The 19,864-nt window shown below is 44.9% G+C and overlaps 1 protein-coding gene across 3 annotated transcripts in view; it reads right to left on the bottom strand.

Moving 5' to 3' along the window:
- Positions 1–19,864, bottom strand: part of GALNT16 (polypeptide N-acetylgalactosaminyltransferase 16) — a 95,901-nt gene that overhangs the window by 32,605 nt on the left and 43,432 nt on the right. The window contains exons 1-3 of one of the 3 annotated variants that reach the window (XM_026849562.1): positions 9,247–9,308; positions 6,931–7,106; positions 3,901–3,999 (exon numbers count right to left, since the gene is read on the bottom strand). In XM_026849562.1, coding sequence (XP_026705363.1) covers positions 3,901–3,999; positions 6,931–7,106 — 275 coding nt within the window. In that variant the 5' untranslated portion in view covers positions 9,247–9,308. Of the gene's footprint in view, positions 1–3,900; positions 4,000–6,930; positions 7,107–7,685; positions 7,710–9,246; positions 9,309–19,864 lie in introns of those variants that run through there. The other 2 variants (XM_026849561.1, XM_026849559.1) reach the window with 2 other exon arrangements.

Below are 19,864 nucleotides of genomic sequence, written 5' to 3'. Positions count from 1 at the left end.
ATGCCAAGCAAGTAACTGGTTTGAGAGTGACAGCTATGTCCTGCCGAGGAAGAGATATCATGTAGGCAAGCAGCTCTTGACTGACACACATCTGCAGGACTGAGGATGCCAGCAACAAGCCATTTGAACTGGCACATTCACAGGTTCTGGTGGTTAGCCCATTTCCCATTTTTTTCCCCTACTTCCCTTCTTAGTCTCTTGCTGGTTATTTTTAACCACTTGTCTCCCTCTACACTGAAAACAAATGAACAAAATTGGTCTGAAGGACTCTGTGCATGGGATCAGTAGGATTTGGGGCAGCATGTCCTGTTGGCATGCTGGCCTGGTCCCTCTGGCAGCTTGGAGGCTGGGCAGCAGCTCCAGCTGCCTGTTGCCTTTACCTAGGGCAGAGGAGGAAAATGGCTGGAGCTCACAGGAGCAGGCAGACATGCAGTCCATGCTGCCTCTGGGGACCAGGAGGGACAAGTGACAGGGTGCTGGAGGGAAGAAGTTATTCCTCCTGACAATCACTCCTCTATTTTCTCCTCTCCTCATACACAAACATTTCTCCCATTCTCAAGTGGCAACAACAGCTCATCAATCCTGTTTCTTCCATCCAGCAGTGGAGATCCCAGGGGCAGCAGGCAGTTTGGCAACTGCTGAGCTGCTAGAGGTGCTTGTGCGAGTCCATGATGCACATATGCAGGAAGGGTCAGCAAGAAGGTTCTGCAGATCAGGATCTGGTCCCCACAGCTGTCATGTATAGATTACTCTGAAATAAACCATAATGCAGCAGTCTCATCCTTGGGTCACTTCCCAAGACCTTTTGGTACCAGCATTGCCACTTAGCTGAGTTACCTTGCAGAGCTGTCAGAATAACACAGTGAGACTGTATCTGGCTCAGGAGAGTGCATTTAGGCTCCCTCTAGTTTTAATTTAAGATAGTTGAATCCCAGAACCCTTTTCATGTATTTCTTCCTAGAATTTCCCAAGTTTTACAGCTGATTTTTGAATGTGTAAATTCAGAAACTCAACAGCAAGGCTTGCAAAGATCTCAGATATGAAAACTTCAACTGGTAGTATATATTCTACTCATCTCTAAAGACTGGGCCTCTGAAGAACTTTTCAGTCATAGAAAATTTTGCTCATTTCCATCAGTTGTCCTCTTCCACCACAACTTCTCTTATAGCATCCCCATAGTGTAATTATGATAACCAAACTTGAGAAAAGGCCCATAATAATAGTGGAATCATGTCTAACTTTCATCAGGTGCATCTCAAATGGTTAATTCTAATTATCTAAATAATTGTGCTCTATCTGGCTTAAGAAAGCTCTTATGGATATAAAAATAATGATGGACTACAAGACTGACTACTCAGCAGGTAAGCAGGCAGTGCAATTTTATGCCTCCTGTCGCTTAATATCACTGTGGTTCTCTGCAGACTTACAGTCAGGTCATAAACCAAACAGAACAGAACAGTCCTGTCCCTTTGATACTTGACTTATCCCAAAGTGCTGCAAAGTAATTACATAGTATTTGGTGCACTGACTGTGTATGTGAATTGAGCGACAATTACACTCACAGAGTAACTCAGCCTGGCACATTCAGATGCATTTTGCTGAAAGACAGGACTCTCAGGTTATAAAAGAGGCCCTGAAAAGCACCGTGAAATCTTCAACACCCGCTATATCATCAGTGTCAACCTGCAAGTGGGACTTGGCTCTGTGTCTCTCCTAACAGCGCAGCCATGACCTGAGCCTTCACCTCTAGGTACAGTTGTCCAACCTCCTGTACCTCAAAGACAAGGCTACTAGCCAATGCTTGGTTGTGTGACACTGCAAATACTGTAGAGCCCAAGAAGAATTCAGCCTTTGGGATCTCTTGTCAGACAGGGATAAACCATGGACACTTCTGACTTTTGATGTAAGCAAGGAGTAAATCAATGACATGCACTGGCTGTAAACCATCTGGCAATGAAGACTCTAGTTGTAGCCATAGGTCTGGCAGGAAATGCCATCCACCCCACCATTCACAGCAGAGTGCAGCCAGTTCCTCACAACAGCACTCCTCCAGTGGCAGCAGGATTGCAGAGACCAAGCTGAACAGATGGGTCGTCCATTTTTGAAGGTCTTCTGGCTTGCAAGAGGCCACATCTGAGAGGCTGGTAATACCACATCTTGAGTGCTGTGCCCAGTTCTGGGGCACATGCTGAAGCAGGTCCAGTGAAGAACCACTAAGATATTTAAGGGACTAAAGCATCAGACAGATATATGAGGTGAGGTTGGGAGAGCTGGGGTTGTTTAGCCTTGAGAAGAAACTTCTCAGAGAGGTTGCAGAGTGTCCATCCTTGGAGATACTAAAAAGTGACCAGGCACAGCCCTGAACAACTTACTCTAGTTGACCTTGCTTTGAGCAATCCTGGCCTTGAATGCATCAGCAACACTCATCTGCTCATTAGTACACATCACTTCCATAGGATCTGGATATCAATTTCTCCCTCTATGCATTAATGCTGCTCTGAATGTCATCTGCTCTTAATTTTAACTATCATGGCATCTGCCTGCCTTGAGATTTTCTTAAGGATCCCACTACCATGGTTTCTGAGCACCTAACCATTAATTGTCTGACATATGACGTAATTGGCAGAAATCTCCTCCCGTTGCCCTAGCAGCACTGTGGTTCCAAACAAATCTGCTCATTTGCTGAAGAGTGGCTCTGTAGAACTCATTTCATGGTTCAAATGAAAAGGAAATGATAGAGGTAAAAAGGCAAAATGTGTTAATGCAGTATATACAGGTCTCTGGAAACACAGTAGCACCAAACCTGGCAGGCAGAAACTCAGCCTTGTAGCCATGAGGCCAACTTGAAAAAGCCTGCTATTTATTCACAAAGCACATTTCTCTAAGTCCACAGGATCTGTCAGGGGAAGAAGTAGTGCTTATGAATAATGCATTCCTGTTCAACCTTCTACCTGGACAATTCACTCTTCCCTCAGCCTCCACAGGCTGTTCCTGAACCTGCTTGCAGGCTTCAGAGACCCTTTGAGAAATGGCTTGATAAGTCAGAGAGGGTAGATGGCATTTTTTGTGTAAAACCTAAAAGGAAAAGGGCTTCCCTGGGTTCTGCTGAAGGAGCAGCCGGAGCATTGCTTTGTGGTACAGATAATTCTATGCTTCTGTCTACTTGGAGATGCTGACAGGCCTTATGTCACTTATTACTTGATTAGATTTGGCCACTGCTGATACTCAAATATGAGAAGACACTGGTAAAAGATCACAAAGTGCCCTGAAGGTTCAGCAGGGTCTGTGCGCAAAGCCCCAGGGAGGATCTGGTGGGCCATCAGGTTCAGCAACCATTTACCAGCGAGTGACTGTGCACCTGCTCAGACAACAAGGGCTCAGCCTCCACCAGACTTCAAGTTCATCACCTTGTGCTTGAAAGACTTAGAAGCTGCGACCCCTGCCCTCCCTGACCCAGCCCCAGCTCCTGTAACAGGTGCCCTAGCAGGGAGCTGGCTGCTTATTCTTGTTATGGAACACAGTCCGTCCCAAGTCCCATCCCTCAGCTGCATCTGGCAACACAGTGTCCCCTGTGGTTCTCCCTTTCACTCTTCCAAACCAAGCTCATATAGACTGTTCCCACCTGCGAATGCAAGACCAGCAGCCTCTTTCCTGCTGCTAATTATTCCCCCCACAGGGGCTATACAGTGGCTAACTGCAGATATGCTCTGTCTTTGAAGATACACCTACACAGCCATCCCAAGCCCCTGACCTGTCCTAGTGGGCCAGCTCGAGGGCAGATCACAAGCGCCTGCGGGACTGCAGCCACCCTGCTTGTCTAACTGCTGGAAAATGCCTAAGCCTCTACCAGTGCCCTTCAAGGCACCATCGTTTGGGCCCAGCACACCTTGCTGAACTCACCTCTTCACCGTGCGGAGCAGGGTAGAGCGTGCCTCATTGTGGAAGGTGATGATAAGGCTGGTAGCTGGCAAGTCAGTGTCATATCGTACAGAAGTGCACCTGCAATGCGGGAGAACAGAAGTGTAAGCCAAACATCACTCATCAGCAGCCACTGCAGCAATGAGAAGAGAATAATAGGTTAAAATCAGAAACAGCACAGTTGAGCTGCACAAGGGAGGCCTCAATAGCCCCTGCACCAAGGTTGGCAGAGCTTAGAAAAAACGTACCTGTTGAAAGGCAAAGTTTTGAGGTTGTGAAACCTAAACTCACAATGCTGCATACTGAGAAGGGGATGTGGGTTTTATAGGGAAGTAGGTTTCAACATCGTGGACTCTAGTCCCTGGATTCACCTATGATTCATGGAAAATGTTGTTTATCCATGCAAGGACATACACATGCACAGGCTGCATGGAGCTGGCACACCCAGGCACTGCTGTATAAAGCACTGCAAATTCTTTAGACATTGGGCTTTACAGAAAGGAAAACACTAGCTAGTGCTGTGATCCACATCAGGGAGTTGCTGAGGTTCAACACTAATACTTCAACTGGCAATGGAAAGCAGTTCCTCCCACCTTCTCAATTTGACTTTGCAATATTAGGTACATACATTCATTCTCATACTCAGAACCAAGGATTAGCTCATACCTTGTAGAGAACAAGGATTCTTGGAGGAGAAAAAACTCCTGTGAAAGATGTGAATCCTGGATCCAGTTCTGGTAGATACTAGGAATGGCAGATTTGAGCTGATCTGATCCTCCAGAGGGTCTGCCTTCTTACCTTCCAACCAGTGTCAAACAGCAGTCAGTCTGCACTAATTCCTGTCTGATGAAGAGCCCACACCTGAAATTCTGGTCTAGTGTTTTTAACAATTCAAGGCTATGCATACACTGAACCCCTCTTGGGAGGGAATACAATCCAGTTCTTATAGCCACTACTAGTACTTCCGTATTTACTTACTATTCTTTTATGGCTGTTACTAAACTGTTACTGTTTTTATCATCACAATCAATCCTACTGGTTTATGACTTTTTCATTGCAATATTTTATTAGGGGATAGCAGCTTCTTACAGCAATTTTCAAACATATAAAGAAACCTTGATAAAGACTAAAGTAGAAACCCTGAAACCAGACAGGAGACATACCACATTTATTATTGTTTCAAAATAACTCCATGATGTAATGCACATAAAATGTATTAAGGCATCAATCAGGAAGTGGAAAAGCAGAAGAGGTCAGTGTATGTGTTATTTGGGGAAGTCTTTCCAAGATCTCAGCATTATTACAGCATTACAGAGGACAAGTTAAAAGTTTGTCCTTGAAAGCTGGCCCTTTCCCTGCTTTGGATCAAAAAAACAGCTGCATGCTAGGTCAGAAGGAGTTTGTAGGATGTGGACTCAAGTATGTCTAAGCTATGCTTGGATGCCTGAAGAAAAAGTGACATGTTAGGGAGCTGTTGACCCCCCACTCCTTAAATGAGGAGCCAGGTCCATTTGTGACACAATGATGGGCTTTCCTCAAACCACAATCTAACTTGTATCAGCTGAAGTCAGTCCTCATCCTAAATTGCCATCCCAGCAATCATCCCAATATTGTTACAGGGCAAGGTACTCAAACACATAGCTCCCTCATCCCCAGACTGCCACTCCTGCAAAGGGGAGGAACACTGAAAAGGTTTATTGGCTCTAATTAGACACTATTTTTGACTCCCCATTGCTGAAGGGAATCATTGCAAAGCTGGGGCTGAAATGGCCATACATTTCCAGGGAACCACAGGTATATAGTTCTTCAGATTGAAGTGCATAGATGAGACTTTACACAAAAAGTATATTCTGCATGCTGCCACAGACCAAAATAAACAATAACTCACCTTTGAAGTGAGCTGGTTTTAGGACAGAACATGACAGCAGATAAACAGAAAACAGCAATTCTGCATGGCAGGGAGACTTGTCAAGTAACACAGAACGTGGCACCGCTGTTTCCAAGTCACTAGGAAGCCAATCCCAAGCACTATGCTGGGGAACAGGAGCACAAGACTCTGATCTCACAACCAAGGTCCCGACTGCCTGCATTCACAAAGCACTCTGATGGCTGTCAGTGCTGGCAGGCTCACAAAGCTCCATGTCTCCAGACATCCTTTTCACAGTTTCAATCAAGTTAGATGCCTGGTTTCCTGTTCCCAGAAGCTGTGAAGTTGTTGCTTTGCAACCCTGGGTAGGGTCTAGGTTCCAGCTCAGATAAACAAGCATTTCAGACATGGTTAGTAGTTTGCTTCTGTCTTTTATCTGTTAAGTAGGCTGTTTTACACTATCCTATCACAATCAAACCTACAGTTTTCAAGGTATGTTATCTTTTTGTACTCCAGAAACCACAAATAGTTACCTGAGCACTACTAGCAATTTAAGGATGAGTATAGTCAGCAGAATAAATTCACACACACACACACACACCCCCCATGAAACAAGGACAGAACAATGAACACTTAGCAAGCCATGAAATATTCGCTGTATTTGCATGTTAGTTTCATCCCTGTCCCAGCAGCCTTCATCCAAACCGTAATGCTCAGGCTGGAAAGAAGGCACCAGAACAGCTGCTTCAGATAGCCAGGGCACAGCAGGTGAGGAACACAAGAGTAAAGCAAGGCTGCAACAATGGCATACCTTGCAGTCAGGACAGAGGGTTGCTGAGAGAAGCCATGAGTCTGAGGGGAGCTGTGCAAAAATCAGCTGCCAGATAAGCAATCTGAGCTGCAATAAGATGATGCTTGGACCTAAGAGATACTAGAAAAGCAACAAGCTGGGGCTGAATTAGTTCAGGGTCTCTGCACATTTGAGACCTTTCCCGATTAACTGTGAAATACAGTGAAGTAATGGACTGATGCTGGTGAAGAATAACCCCAACCATCCTTTGCCAACATTGTAAAACAACACACAAGGGCAGTGGACTCCCCACACCAAGAAGCAGCCATGGATTGGAGCAAGGGCTGCACAGTACCTGTAGTGCCTGGTGTCCCGAATGGGCCGATCGCTGCTGAGTTTGTCGCTCTCTAGCTGGTTAAAAGCATGCTGGCGGTAGGGGTCTTCTCCGGCCTTCAGCACCTTTGAGGACAAGTAAGCCTTTTCGTCAAAACCCCTCCGGCTGTTCTTCTCTCCTTGAGGAGCCCTTGTCATCTAAGGCAGAGACAAGCATCAGAGAATCAGGGAGAGCAGCCGACTCATGTTTAGACACAGGTAATAAGTTCAGACATACGTACACTAAGACAGGTTGGTTGCCACACATCTGGAAGTGACTCAGGTATGGGGGAAGGCTGGACAGACAAGAGCTTGGAAAGGAAAGCAGGAAACCCTCACATATATGGTGTTATAATTGCCTTCCCTGAGGAAAACTGCAGGCCTCGCTATCCTTACCAACTGAGCTTGGGATGAAAGCTGCTGTTCCTGATAGCAGAGGCAAAGCCAAATTCCCTTTAGTACTTGTTATGCAGAATGTGCTAGACTGCAGGTACTTGGAAACCCTTCCAGGCAATGCGGGCTTGAGAGCAGCCTCCAGCCAATGTGGCTGAAACACAGTATTTTGAGGAAAACCAGTTTCAGCCTTTCAGCAATCACTATCGCATACAAACACAGAGGCAACTGATTGAAGAGGTTCCCTGCCGTGCCCTGCTCAGCTTTGCCCAGTCTCACAGAAGTCTGTGATAAAGTTGGAAGCTGCATGTGACTGTCCCCAGTCCCACGCCTGAGCTAAAATACCTGGGCCATCCCTCTGCTCTCCTAATTTTCCTCTAGCTTTCCTAGGCTAGAGTCAGTGCAATGCCAGCACCTGAAGACCATTCACTAGGGCCACTAGGATAGAGGACAGCCACAGTTCTAGATGATGCTGAACTCTTGGGTACAAGATTTTGGTTGGAAACAACCTAGAAACAGTAAAATATCAGCTTAGAAAGCAATCAGGATTGTTTATACAATAAAAGCAGTTAAATCGTCTATGGTAGTCATTTGATAGACCAAATCATGAAGAAGCTATAAAATGTTCCCAGCCTTGTACAAAGGGGTGCTGGTGCTCCCTAAAATTGCTGGGAAAAGCAGATTCTGGCACATCTACATTTCATTCAAAGCACTGGACAATCCCCAGATCTTGAGATCCTTCTCTGTAAAATAGCATGGATACCCTTTAATATTAGGCTGGATCACATTCCTCCCTCTGCTATAAGGCTCCTTTTTAGAGTCTTAGACCACAAGATACCAGGGACTGGTCCCCAGTATCACACAGCATTTTGGTTGAGCCATTTTAGTGGGTTGGGAAAAAACTCAAGACACCCAGCACTGCAGTAAATTCCTTAAGCAAGACAGCCCTTAGAAGAACAAACATCTCTGCACCTTTCTCCAAGAAGGGCTGCCCTGCAGTGCAGACAGCCCTAAGAGAACTATGCAGTTGGGTAGCATGGTGGCAAATGAAATTCAGTGTAGACAAGTGCAAGGTAATGAACATTAGAAGAAACAAATTGAACGACTCATGCACACTGATAGATTTCAAACGAACCATGACTGCTTGGGTTACAAATCTGAGCATCCTCATGGACAGCTCAATGAAACCCTGCACTCGGTCCGCCAAGATGGGAAATAGAGCAAACTGAGTGCACTGCACATGGGACGGGGAAACTGAAACCATCATGAACACTGTTATATGAAACCAGTGACAGTTCAGCAGCCATGGTCAGAGTGCAAGTTTTGTCAAACTAGCCTCTGGAAGGAAGCTACTGGAGATTGAAGAGAAATTAAAGATTAGGGCTATTCCATTTAGAGAGAAGATGAATGAAGTGAGAAAAAAAATGAAAGTGGCCCATAAAATTATGCCTAATACAGCCAAGGTCAGCCTGATGCTCAGATTTCCCTTTCTTACCATACAAGAATGAAGGAAGCATCTTTTCATAGGATAGAAAAAGTGCACCATTGACTTCAACATAAAGAAACTTATTCAGCCACTGCACAATCAAGCTGCCATACGTGGATGTACCCTAGTGGGGCCCTGGGTTACTCACACAGGCACGCTTGGGCAGTTAAGTGTACCTCCATGCTGCCCCTCCGGGCAGCGAGCGTCCTGCCCTGCCACCCCTCTGTGAGGGATGCCACTGTCCCCCTGCCCCCGCCATCCTCCTGCCACCCTCCAGCACCCACCGCAGCACCGGCTGGGCACGTCGCTGGGCTGTGGCAATGGCTCAGTTATCCGCACGGCTGGTTTCACAGTCCTCTGCCTAGACTCTCCCTTGAAATTATATTTTCAGTCTGACAAGGAAAATAATTACTTTCGTACCTCTGAAAACTGAAATGTTTTCCTCCTTTAATTCATACTAGGAGTTTTGTCAAACTTAGCTTCCATTTCTCTTTTGCCTCTTGCCCTAGAAAACAACACTGATTTGTAGCAGAAGCCCGGCTTATCACACGCCTTTAAATATCTTGCGGTCACTTGCTTACTCTTTGCTACTTATCTGTCTTCCCAACCCCTGGAAAAGCAACAGCTGGTTTTGGTTTATACAGCCAGGAACATCTTGCAAAATGCTGAAAGCGTTAAGTCTCCAGGAGCCATTTTGTCAGGGCACCACGAGGGCCAGAAGCTCCCCATGGCGGGGCTCAGGGCAGGGCCTGGCAGTCAGGGAGCACCCCAGGAGGGGGGCAGGTGAGGGGCACAGGGCAGCCCCAGCCCTGGGCATCGGGCGCCTCTCTGGGGCCGGGCTGGGATGTGGGCCCATGGCCGGGCAGGGCCCATGGCCGGGCAGGGCAGGGCTCTGGGGAGCCAGAGACCGGCCCTGCTGCGGCGCCCCTGGGGTCCTGGGTTATGGGCAGGTGGAGGGAGCCCGGGGGGCTGACATGGGGAATGGGCAGGGACAGGAAGGCGCTCAGGGCCGTGACACATTGAAACTCAAACTATTAGGCGTAATTCCTCCAGACACTACGGTTCTGACATTACTTACACATAAAATTTTAAAAGCGGTAAAAGAGCAGTGGGAATTGTCAGTTAAGAACATTTCTCATTTTTCTCTCAGCCAGTATCTCTTTGTGCTCTCTTCAAACACAAAAAAGGAGAATTCAGAGGACTACAGCTCAGAGGGCCCAGCTTCAGCTTCCAGAGAGACAGCTAACCCACAGGTAATCAACAAGTAATCAAACAGCAATCTGTGAGCACCCAGAAGATAACAAGGTAATAAATAGGGGCCAACTGAGATTTGTCAAAATCCATTATGTCAGACCAACTTAATTTTCTCCTGTGATGGAATAAGCAGTCTTAAAGGTGTGGAGAAGCAGGAGATACCTCGTGACTTTGCTAAGGTTTTTGGTAAGATGTTGTCATTAGCAAGCCACAGAAATAATAGTGTAGATGAAACTACTGCAGAATGGGTGAAACTGGTTGGAAAGCCACTGCTAGAGCAGAATTACTAGCTGTTCACTGTCAGAACAGAGGGGCTATGGTGAGAGCGGGTCTTAGCGGTTTGTTCTGGATCCAGTGATACTCAGAATTTTCATAGCTACCTTGGATATTGAGACGGAGTATGTTTGTCAAATCCATAGGAAATCCAGTAAAAGTGTCAGACACACTGAGGGAACAAGATTAGAATTCAAAATTCTCTTGACTCATGGGGAAAAAAAAATGTCTAAAAAGAATAAATGCAATTCAATAAGGGCACCACAGACCTCTACAGTTCATCATGTCACCAAAACAGGATAAAAGAACTTATCGACACCAGTTTGATGTAGATAAGCAGACGCTCCTTTATTTACAGCTGGGTGCGCAGGGGAGTCATCTCACCAACAATGCACACCTAACTCGTGTAACATGCTGATTATATCAGATACAATGATACATATTAATTAAGTGCTCATACATAAGCATGTTAATTCCCATAACTCATTCTCATATCCACACCTTTTTCCGGTCATGCGCACTAAAATCCTGAAATGAGTCTGGGGACTGCTTTTACAACCACCACAGACTGTTTACCCTCTAGAAAGACCCCCAGTGTCCTTGACTCAAGGATTTTGGCTCACATTGCAACTTTAACATGCTTCAAGGCTCTCTTACAATATAGTTCTAAGTCTATAAGACAATAAATCACTTCTACCAAGCAGTCTGACAATAGTACTTTGTTTGACAACATAATTATCTAGTTAATGATTATTACTGGCCTAGGCGGTCTTGGTTTGGGGCTTTACAAAGGAGCTCATAGCAACATAACTGATTACATAGTTAAACAATATTTTCATAGTTACTTAAAACAGTGCAGAATTATTTTTCTAAATATTATAAAAACCAATATTCTTATAAAAATTCTATTTGATTATTTAATCATTTCTTATCATAAACCCCCAAACTATCAACTTAATGACAATCAGTAACAATCAGGTCTGTGCTAATACAAAACATGGCAGAAACAGCAAGGTAGCAGCTCCTCAGAAAAGCCCTAGATACTACAGCTCATTACAAACCACACAACAGCAAAATCAGATTAAGAGAGGAGAGCAAACACCATCCTGGGTGGAGTCCAGACAGCTGTGAACAAGCCTGGCAAAGCAAATGTAAAGCTTATCTCTAGGGCCTTGCTTTATCAGATTCTTCTTTAAGAGTATAGATGTTTGACTACAGGACATTTATCACTGTTAATTCAAAACATACTTGACAGGAGCAGCACAGGTTCTCTACGAAATAAGTAGTCAATCCCCTAGCAAACTCTCTGAGGAGGGTGGACTGACATCCACCCACTCTTCCCTCTCACATTAACACCTCTCACTTCAGGAAGAAGACACTATAAGCACATATGAGCTTTAAAGGCACAGTACATACAGCTGAGTGCAGAGTCAAGACTTTTACCACATCAACAGGACAGTTCATACAAGTATATTCTTTATGTAGTTACACGCTCTGTATCCCCAGACTTGAGGCTGGAACTACAACTGGGAGGAGTTATGGGAGCAGAAGAGCCCAGTTCCTTCTGATTGATGCTCTGGGATGGTCCAAAAAAAAATTTGCTACATGAAAGCAAAACAAAGATGAATAGGCACGGGAAATGTGAGTGTCTAGACTAGGGATTAGCAAAGTAATTTGCACAAATTAAGGTTTGCCCCAAACATTGCTGAGACCTTCAACACAATTCACATACTAAAATTTCAGGAAATACTGTAAACCTTCTAATCTCATTTCACCATTTCTCATTTTCACATAATGCTTTTCCCTTTCAGTGACAGAACGGACTGAGATGTTCTGCTTTTGAAAGCATGTTCTTATTTGTGTTTTGACATGGTTCAAGAGACCAGAAACTATTTAAGTAGAGAAATTAACTTTGTAAGCAAGGGATTAAGGGAAAGGAATTAATGCCATGCACATCTACAGAGACCTGAGAGCCTCATTTCTCGACTAGCAACAGAGATATTCCTCTAGTCCGGATCACTTGTGAAATAGCAAGACTATAATACACACAGTGCCACCCACTTCTGTGCATTGTCGCCACCAGTCACAGGCACATCAGTTCCAACATCATACAAACAGTCACTAAAACCAAAGCAGATGGGGACTTCAGGGTCCCAAGATATTTTTTTGTAACAGCAGGCTTGGCCAAATTCAGGAAAGGATAACCATACTCCAAAGGTTATAAGCAATCATAACTCCAGTAAGGTATGCAAGACTCAAAGGTAAGCATAATTAACCATTTTACCTTTAGTGTGAAATTAGTCCAATGGCTGTTTTATATGGCAAGACATATACTTGGCAGCTCTTGCCTATTGTTCTTAAAACAATAGCACTAGTACAACAAATAGGGCAGGGGCCTGCCATGCTTCTCTTTTGTTTTAAGCTCATTTTCGTTATTGTCAGCTCTGTCAAATCCCAGGACAGAAAAGCATCAATCACAAGCCATGCCAGGTAAGTGTCTTTCCCTGGAAGAACTAACTGACCAGGAAGGTCTAATTGATGAATACGGACACAAAACCAGCCAGGGAGTAACAACCTCACCAAACCTTCCTCCCTCCCGAGGCCTCCCTTCAATTTTTCCTGCTGCTGCAGCCTCACAAACTACCACCGCCATGACACCCAACCCTGCCAGCACCTCCCTCCCACCAGCCCTGCAGGTCCAACCCTCCATAGCAGAGGTTTCCCCTCTGAACCAGTTTAATTCCAGCTTCAGTCCACTGGATTGAGATACAACCCTCCTGACTGAGCAAATCCTCTTCCCTCAGAGCAAAGGTCAGGGCCAAGTCACCTCTGTTAACCACAGTGGAGCTGCTGGGGCCCACACCACATGAAATTCCTCTCCATGGGCTCACTGCGCTTGCTCCATATGCTGTACCAGTGACCTGAAGAGAAGTCCCAGAGAGGACAGGACAGCAGAGCACCACCACCAGCAATCAGATGCTAGGGAGCACAACAGTGCTTGGGGATGCTACAGACATGTGCTGCTCAACTCTGTAACCCATATGCTGGCACATGGATGGGCTGTGAATGACACAGAGCACAGACAGGGCAGGACTGAGAGCTGCAGCAACTCCCAAGAAATTCCCAGGAAGCAAGTTACTCTTGATGGGCTGAACCTGCAAGATAGCAGCTCCTGAATGTCTGTTGCCAAAAGCGTTAGTTTTAAAGAGTGTGCTGCGTTTCCAGTTGTGTTTAGGAATCCCAGTGCACACATAGCTCTTGCTGTGTCTCATGAAATAGTCTGTATACTTCTCTGAAAAACTGCTCAAATTAGTTTAAGAGAAAAGGGTGCGCCTGACAGCACAGTCTATTTTATTCATGCTTTAACTGTGTAAAGCATTTTAAATGTGGTTTAGGAACCACGCTCTTATGGAACTTCTGTTATGAAATGTTAATAAAAATTACCACAGTTAAATAGAACCATCTCTGTTCTTCAAGAAGTGCAAGTGCTGACAGAGGAGCTCAGAGACTGATTTGAATGTTTTGTTTGTAGCTTGCACAAATGTAACAATGGAAGCAGTAAAGCTACTTGAACTGATCAGCTCCCACAGCAGCTAATTGGTCACAAGAGATTTTTCTACTGCCATCAACACTGGACAACCTTGAGGCCTGCTGCCAGTTCCAAATTGGGCTGGAGAGACAAGTGGTGGGCCCCCAGCAGAGGCTATTTTCAGTTCCCTCTGAGAAGAAGCCATGGTTGCCAGCTCACAGGGTTTCTCCAGGCCCTGTGAGAGAGCTGTAGCTGCCAAGGGATGGTGGGAGTGAGCAGCAGAGAAAGTCTGCTGGGGCTTGCTTTCCAGCACTGCTGCTCGCCCAAGGTGCCCCTCCACCTCCCTATTCTTTCCCACTGTCTCCTGGAATTTACTGCCTTCTGTGGATGCAGAGGCAACTCTGCCAGCTCTGCAAGACTGTGCTCTCTTCTGTTTTAGCCCTGAGCAACCCTTTCTATCAGTCCCTGCCTCACTGCCAGTAAGTCATGGGATTCCACCAAATATTTTCTATGTTGTTCTTCTTTTCTTCCTTCATAGTTTCGCCAGACATCGAGCTGTTGACAAGGAAAGTGTCCTCAAGCATCTGGCCTGAAAAGGTGGAAATCCTATATAAGGCAAGAAAGGAGAAGCAATTATTCCTCTGTATTTGGTTTCCACAGCATTGTTCTCCCCACATCCACCAATTTTTGGATGCTACTTTCAGAGTCTCCTCCAAGAGACACAGGAGATGGCACAGTGTTTTCCATGTTATCGTCGACAGCCTGGATGAGGTGAACATCACACTCTCCTACGATGTCTGTCACAGGCAGATATGGGTTGTTAGTGTGAAGAGTTTAGAAACTGGATGTTGCTGACTTACACGTCACAACAGTGTGTTGATAGACAAGGCTTGGCCACTAACGTTCAAGCAGACTTGCCGTGGTTTGACAAGCCAGACAAGGCAGTTTTGGGGAAGAAAGTAAGCAACATAAGAGAGGAGAACGGTGTGTGGGAAGTTTACAGAGGTAGCAGCAAAAAAAAAAAGAACCAAACCAAGAGCAATTAAGTTACTACCTCTGTCTATCACAAGCAGTGGTTCTCTGATAGCTTCACACACTACTACCCTCATCCAACTTCTCAGCATATGGAAAGGTGGAATCTGTCCTACCATGGTCCCAGCTCCTGGCTTTCATGTCTAAGAACTCAGTCTTGCTTCTGAGGCAGCTATGTGGCCTCTGCCTAATGATCCTACTTAGCCATCTCTTTAGTGACTCTGTGGAGAAGCATCTTTCTTGCGATGTTTCACCCTGATCCTCCGTGTCCTTGTCTACAGGAGGGAAGAGATGCTTCCAGGAAGCACATCTGGATACTTTTCCCAGGTCCCTAAGGTATGCAAAGCAGCATGGCAAGACAACTGGAGGATGGACAAAAGTATCACACAGTGCAGAAGCACCAGCACTACAGCACACATCAGTCTCATTCATTTTGCAGACCACAGACCTGAACACTGTGGGGTACTCACTGCCATGCTGGTTATATGAGCCCAGCATCACATTGCACGTAAACAAGTCATTTCCACATGCAGTAACTGGGTTCAGCATAAACTAACCCCTCTCTGCCCCCATGTAGATTAGCAATACATGCAAAAATGACGCCAACTTGGATTCCCCTCTGAATACAGTCCTGACGTATATTCATTGAGAATGATAACCCGAGAAGCTGGAACTTATTACACAACCTCATATGTGACAGATGCACAATGCTATCAGTTATTATGCTCTACTGTTGGCCAAGACAGCTATAGCATACATATCCAACATATAGCAGGAGATGAGTTCTATAAAGTACGTGCATCTTTGACCCAGCTATGTAATCCTGAACAGACCTTCATCAGTTAGCAAGGGCTACAAAGTTTTCTGGCCCAGCTACCCAGAGGCAGGAAGGAATTGCCCATAGCTGGAGGGAGGGACATGATGCCCTAGAGCATCCTTCTAGTCTTTTGTTTTTAGGAGTGTTGAATAAAGCAAAGCAGTGGAAGCCAAAAGGGCTTCAAAGATAGATGCCTAAGGGCACTCTCTTCCAAATAGCTCTGAGGAAATGAGGCTGCTCAGAACCATAGAAATCCAGACCCCAGATGAGGTGAAGCAGTTGCCAAGGTGTATTTTTTTCCCTCAGTTTGAAGTTAATGCACACAGATGTCCATTATGCAAAAGTGAAAAACTACATTACAAGTTTTGTTTTTAATATACTTATGACGTTCACATACATCCATATTGTATAAACACCCACATGTCCAGACACACATACATCTGGCTTCTATGTTCATTCGGTCTTCATCTCATACCCTAGAGTAAAGCCATTTGTTCCCTATTTGGCAAATTTTGTTGTGACCTGAAAACTGTCATTTTTACTGAAAGAAACCTTTATGCTTTTATATTTCTCTCCGGGAGAAAAACAACGTGGAGAAACCCCTGAAAAACAGTGAGGAGATGGTGTTCAAAATTACTGAGTACCAACATGAGAGAAGTGTGAGGTCTGTGGACCTGGAACTGCACTTATTTTCCAAGCATACCTCTCTCTGTAATTATCTATGACAACATCTGGTGTCAGGGAGAAGGCAGACATGACAGTACACCATCTGAATATCTAAGGGACTAGGACAGTTCATAGTGGCACCTGCACCAAAACAGCACTGTCAGAAAGAGATCCCAATGAATAGCTGGGGACGCAGTGCCTCTGGGAATGAAGGTTTTGTACAGAGAAACGATGGTCACATGGACATTAAATTGTCTGCATTCAGACGTCTGTTTAGTATCACATAGCACACCTTCACAAAAGCCATCAAGGTTACTTACTGTATATAAGAATACTTCTCTGATAAAGGTTATACATATAGATTTTTTTTTTTTTTGTAAAAGTGTGTTTTGGGGTCCTTTAGAGTAAAAAAGGCACTATAGGAAGCTGCATTTTTTCTTTTGGAAAAATATCCCGGTCTTCATAGACATTTAAATACGTAAAGAATGCTCCTGGTTTCCAAGTGATTTTGAATTATTAAAACAAAGAAGAAAAAGGAACAATGTTTTGTTATTTGTCTTCTAAGTGTTAGATGCTCAGTGGCCATTTAGGCACTACCTGAACCCTGATTTATTAGCATCTGTATCATGACAGATTGACATACAGCATTCTGTATTGAGACAGACGATGCCCTCATGATTACTTGATAGCACCTGTGAAGCCAATAAGACAGTTCAAATGAGGGTGATCTAGATCATCATTAAACATATCAGTCACATAAACTGTGTCTCCCTAGGCCCACTCCCCCACCTATGCTGCCTGCACAGACACAACGTGTGTATGTGCCTCTCGTGCTGATATACTAATCTGTTCCCTTCAAACTCAAGTGACCTACATTCAGCCTTTCCCTCCCAGTAAATCACAACTGTCTAGAGTGACAGATGCTGCCACAGATATTTTTACAGAGAAGGAGAAAGCAACTTTAGACCTCATAAACTGCTAACGTAGTCAGCAGTGAACTAGTTAGATAAGAGATGAGCAGAGGTCAGCTAGCACTGAGGAGTGGGCACTGCTCACCCAAAGCATGAAAATATTTAATTATATTAAGCTTGGGGCTCATTTTCTTTGCCTTCAAGATCATGCAGTAAGGGCTTTTTGCTAAGGCTAGAGAAAGGAAGTTGAAGTACCTGTTTAATCATTCATCTTCAGGAGTTAAGAGTTTTAAATAGAGATTAGAAGATCAAGAATAAAATAGTGTGGTTTTTCAACTAGCCAACATTCACACTCCACAGAATACAGCACAGCTGAGCCAGAAAGACAAGGGGACATTTCACATCCCACCAGGGACAAACCCAGCCCCACAGCAGGAGGTGGGAATTTCTCCCCATCTTCCAACAAGAAAAGATTTTCCCCTAACATATTTTTGTAGTGGGTCTTGCTCAAACAGTCATGATTTTGAGTATTATCAAATTCTGTACCAACCCTCTCCTCTCTTCCTGTGTTAACAACCAGATAGAGCCCGTTACTGTCTCACAGATAGTGCCATGCAGGTGGGGAGCACGGCCCATCCTGCAGACCAAGCTGGGTGGCACACTGGCCTCAGGGAGCCACGCTCCCATCTTTGCGCCAGCTGGGGTACCATGCTGCTCCTAACCCACAGCCCCAGAGCCTGCGTGGAGCTTGTCTACCCAGGAAGTAACACCTGGGTAGGACGTGGCCTTGATGACACAGGTAGTTTACCACGATGCTCCACACTGTTCTTCCTCACATCAGCTTCTGAACGTCACACAGAAAGGCTCTTGGCAGGACCGGTTGGTTGGGAGTTAGCCAGGCCCAGTATGAAAATGCAACTTGTCTGTAAACCAGCAATCAAACTGGTATTTAACAGAGTGACTTACTATAACTTCTCATGTCACCATTGAATCATGACCTGGTTTGTTAGAGAAGCTCAGAAATGACCTTCAGCTCACAATGCTGACTTGCATTTCAGAGGTTTGAAGCCACGAGATCTATCCTGGGGGACCGTACTGGTACTCTTTCTGTAGTGACAGTAGTGATGGTGCATATGTATCCATGATTACAAAAATGAGTCCTCCTGCACAAGACCTTGTTCACTCAGATCTGCTCTCTGACATGCATTCAGACCTGAAGCATGCAACATTGTCTTCTAATAGTGCAAAAACTCGTTGTCTACTTGTCAGTGAAGATTTGACCATATCAGGCTTTTGGCATTTTGTTTAGGAGCCAACTGATATTCCATTTTAATTGAATAATTTTTCACTTACTGCATTGCTCCAATTCCAGGACTCGGCAATCAATTTGAACTGACAAGATCCTCAGAGCCATGCTCTGCTCCTGCTTGGATCTCCATTTGCAAAGGCATTAAATTCACCTCCCCAATAGCAAATTTAATCAAGTATGCATACCAATGAAGAATCATGCAATGGGCTCATATATGCCTGTCAAATATGAGAAACCCCTGTGTTACACTATGCAGGCCTCTGTCATTCTAGACTTCAATCACAGTATTAATAGAGGCCTCCACAACAGCCTCTCTGCTCTGCCATTTAATCACTGTCAACTGTCAAGGAAAGAGTAGGCATATAAGGAAAAGCAAAACTGTTAAAGTGGGCATCACAAAAATACATTCAGGACAGCTATGGCCAAAACCACTGCTCATGGAAACACAGTTCTCCCCACACATAAAGCACCACGGTCCCTTACACAGCCACTTGCCTCATTCTGCAGGTGCAAACTGTGGCAAAATAAAGTCAATGACTGCAATGACCAGTGAGGGTCTTTCAAATCTATTACTCTATCAAACCATATTCCGTACAAAGGACAGCATCATCTGACTCTGCACACACAGTGCTCAGAGTTCTGTTGTGAGTCTCACATCGTAACATCACCTCATACAGATGCAGCTCCTGGGTTATGTTGTTAGGAGAACTCACAGCTTTTCTGAACGGATAATTTTGTGCCTTCATAGTTGCAGAACATAAAAAGGCAGTATCTACGTAGATATCTAGAAATTCAAAACCCAGAAGGTGAAGATAAAGCACACAAAACTTGATTTTCAATGAAGTAACGTTTGAATGCTTTTGGCCAGCAATAACACTGCTACAGAAACCTTGGGCTAGAGCTGGTTTTTGGCCTGGCTAAACTCTCATCAGGCAGATTTTGGGAGCTGCTGGTTTTGACTTCATTTGTTAAAAGATATGTCTGACATTTTTCTCCACATTTTTCTTCAACTAGAGTTTTGCCCAAATTTAATTTTCTGAAAATTTCCCAGAGCCCTGCAGTCCAGTCCCACTTTCCTCACATACCACGCAAAGACTGCACTCCTGACAGCCTCTCCCCCCGGCTGGCTGGCTCACAACCCAGCCACCAGCTCAGCACTTTCCACTCTGTGAGCAAGTTCTCAAGCTAAAAGTTCATGTACTGGTCATAATAAAAATGTGGGTGACTGTTTCTGATAGCCAGGGCTG

This window comes from Athene cunicularia, assembly GCF_003259725.1.
Source record: "Athene cunicularia isolate RWA chromosome 5 unlocalized genomic scaffold, athCun1 chr5_part1, whole genome shotgun sequence".
Lineage (NCBI taxonomy): Eukaryota > Metazoa > Chordata > Aves > Strigiformes > Strigidae > Athene > Athene cunicularia.
Note: the sequence above shows the minus strand (reverse complement) of the source record. Positions and strands in the feature narration are given on the sequence as shown.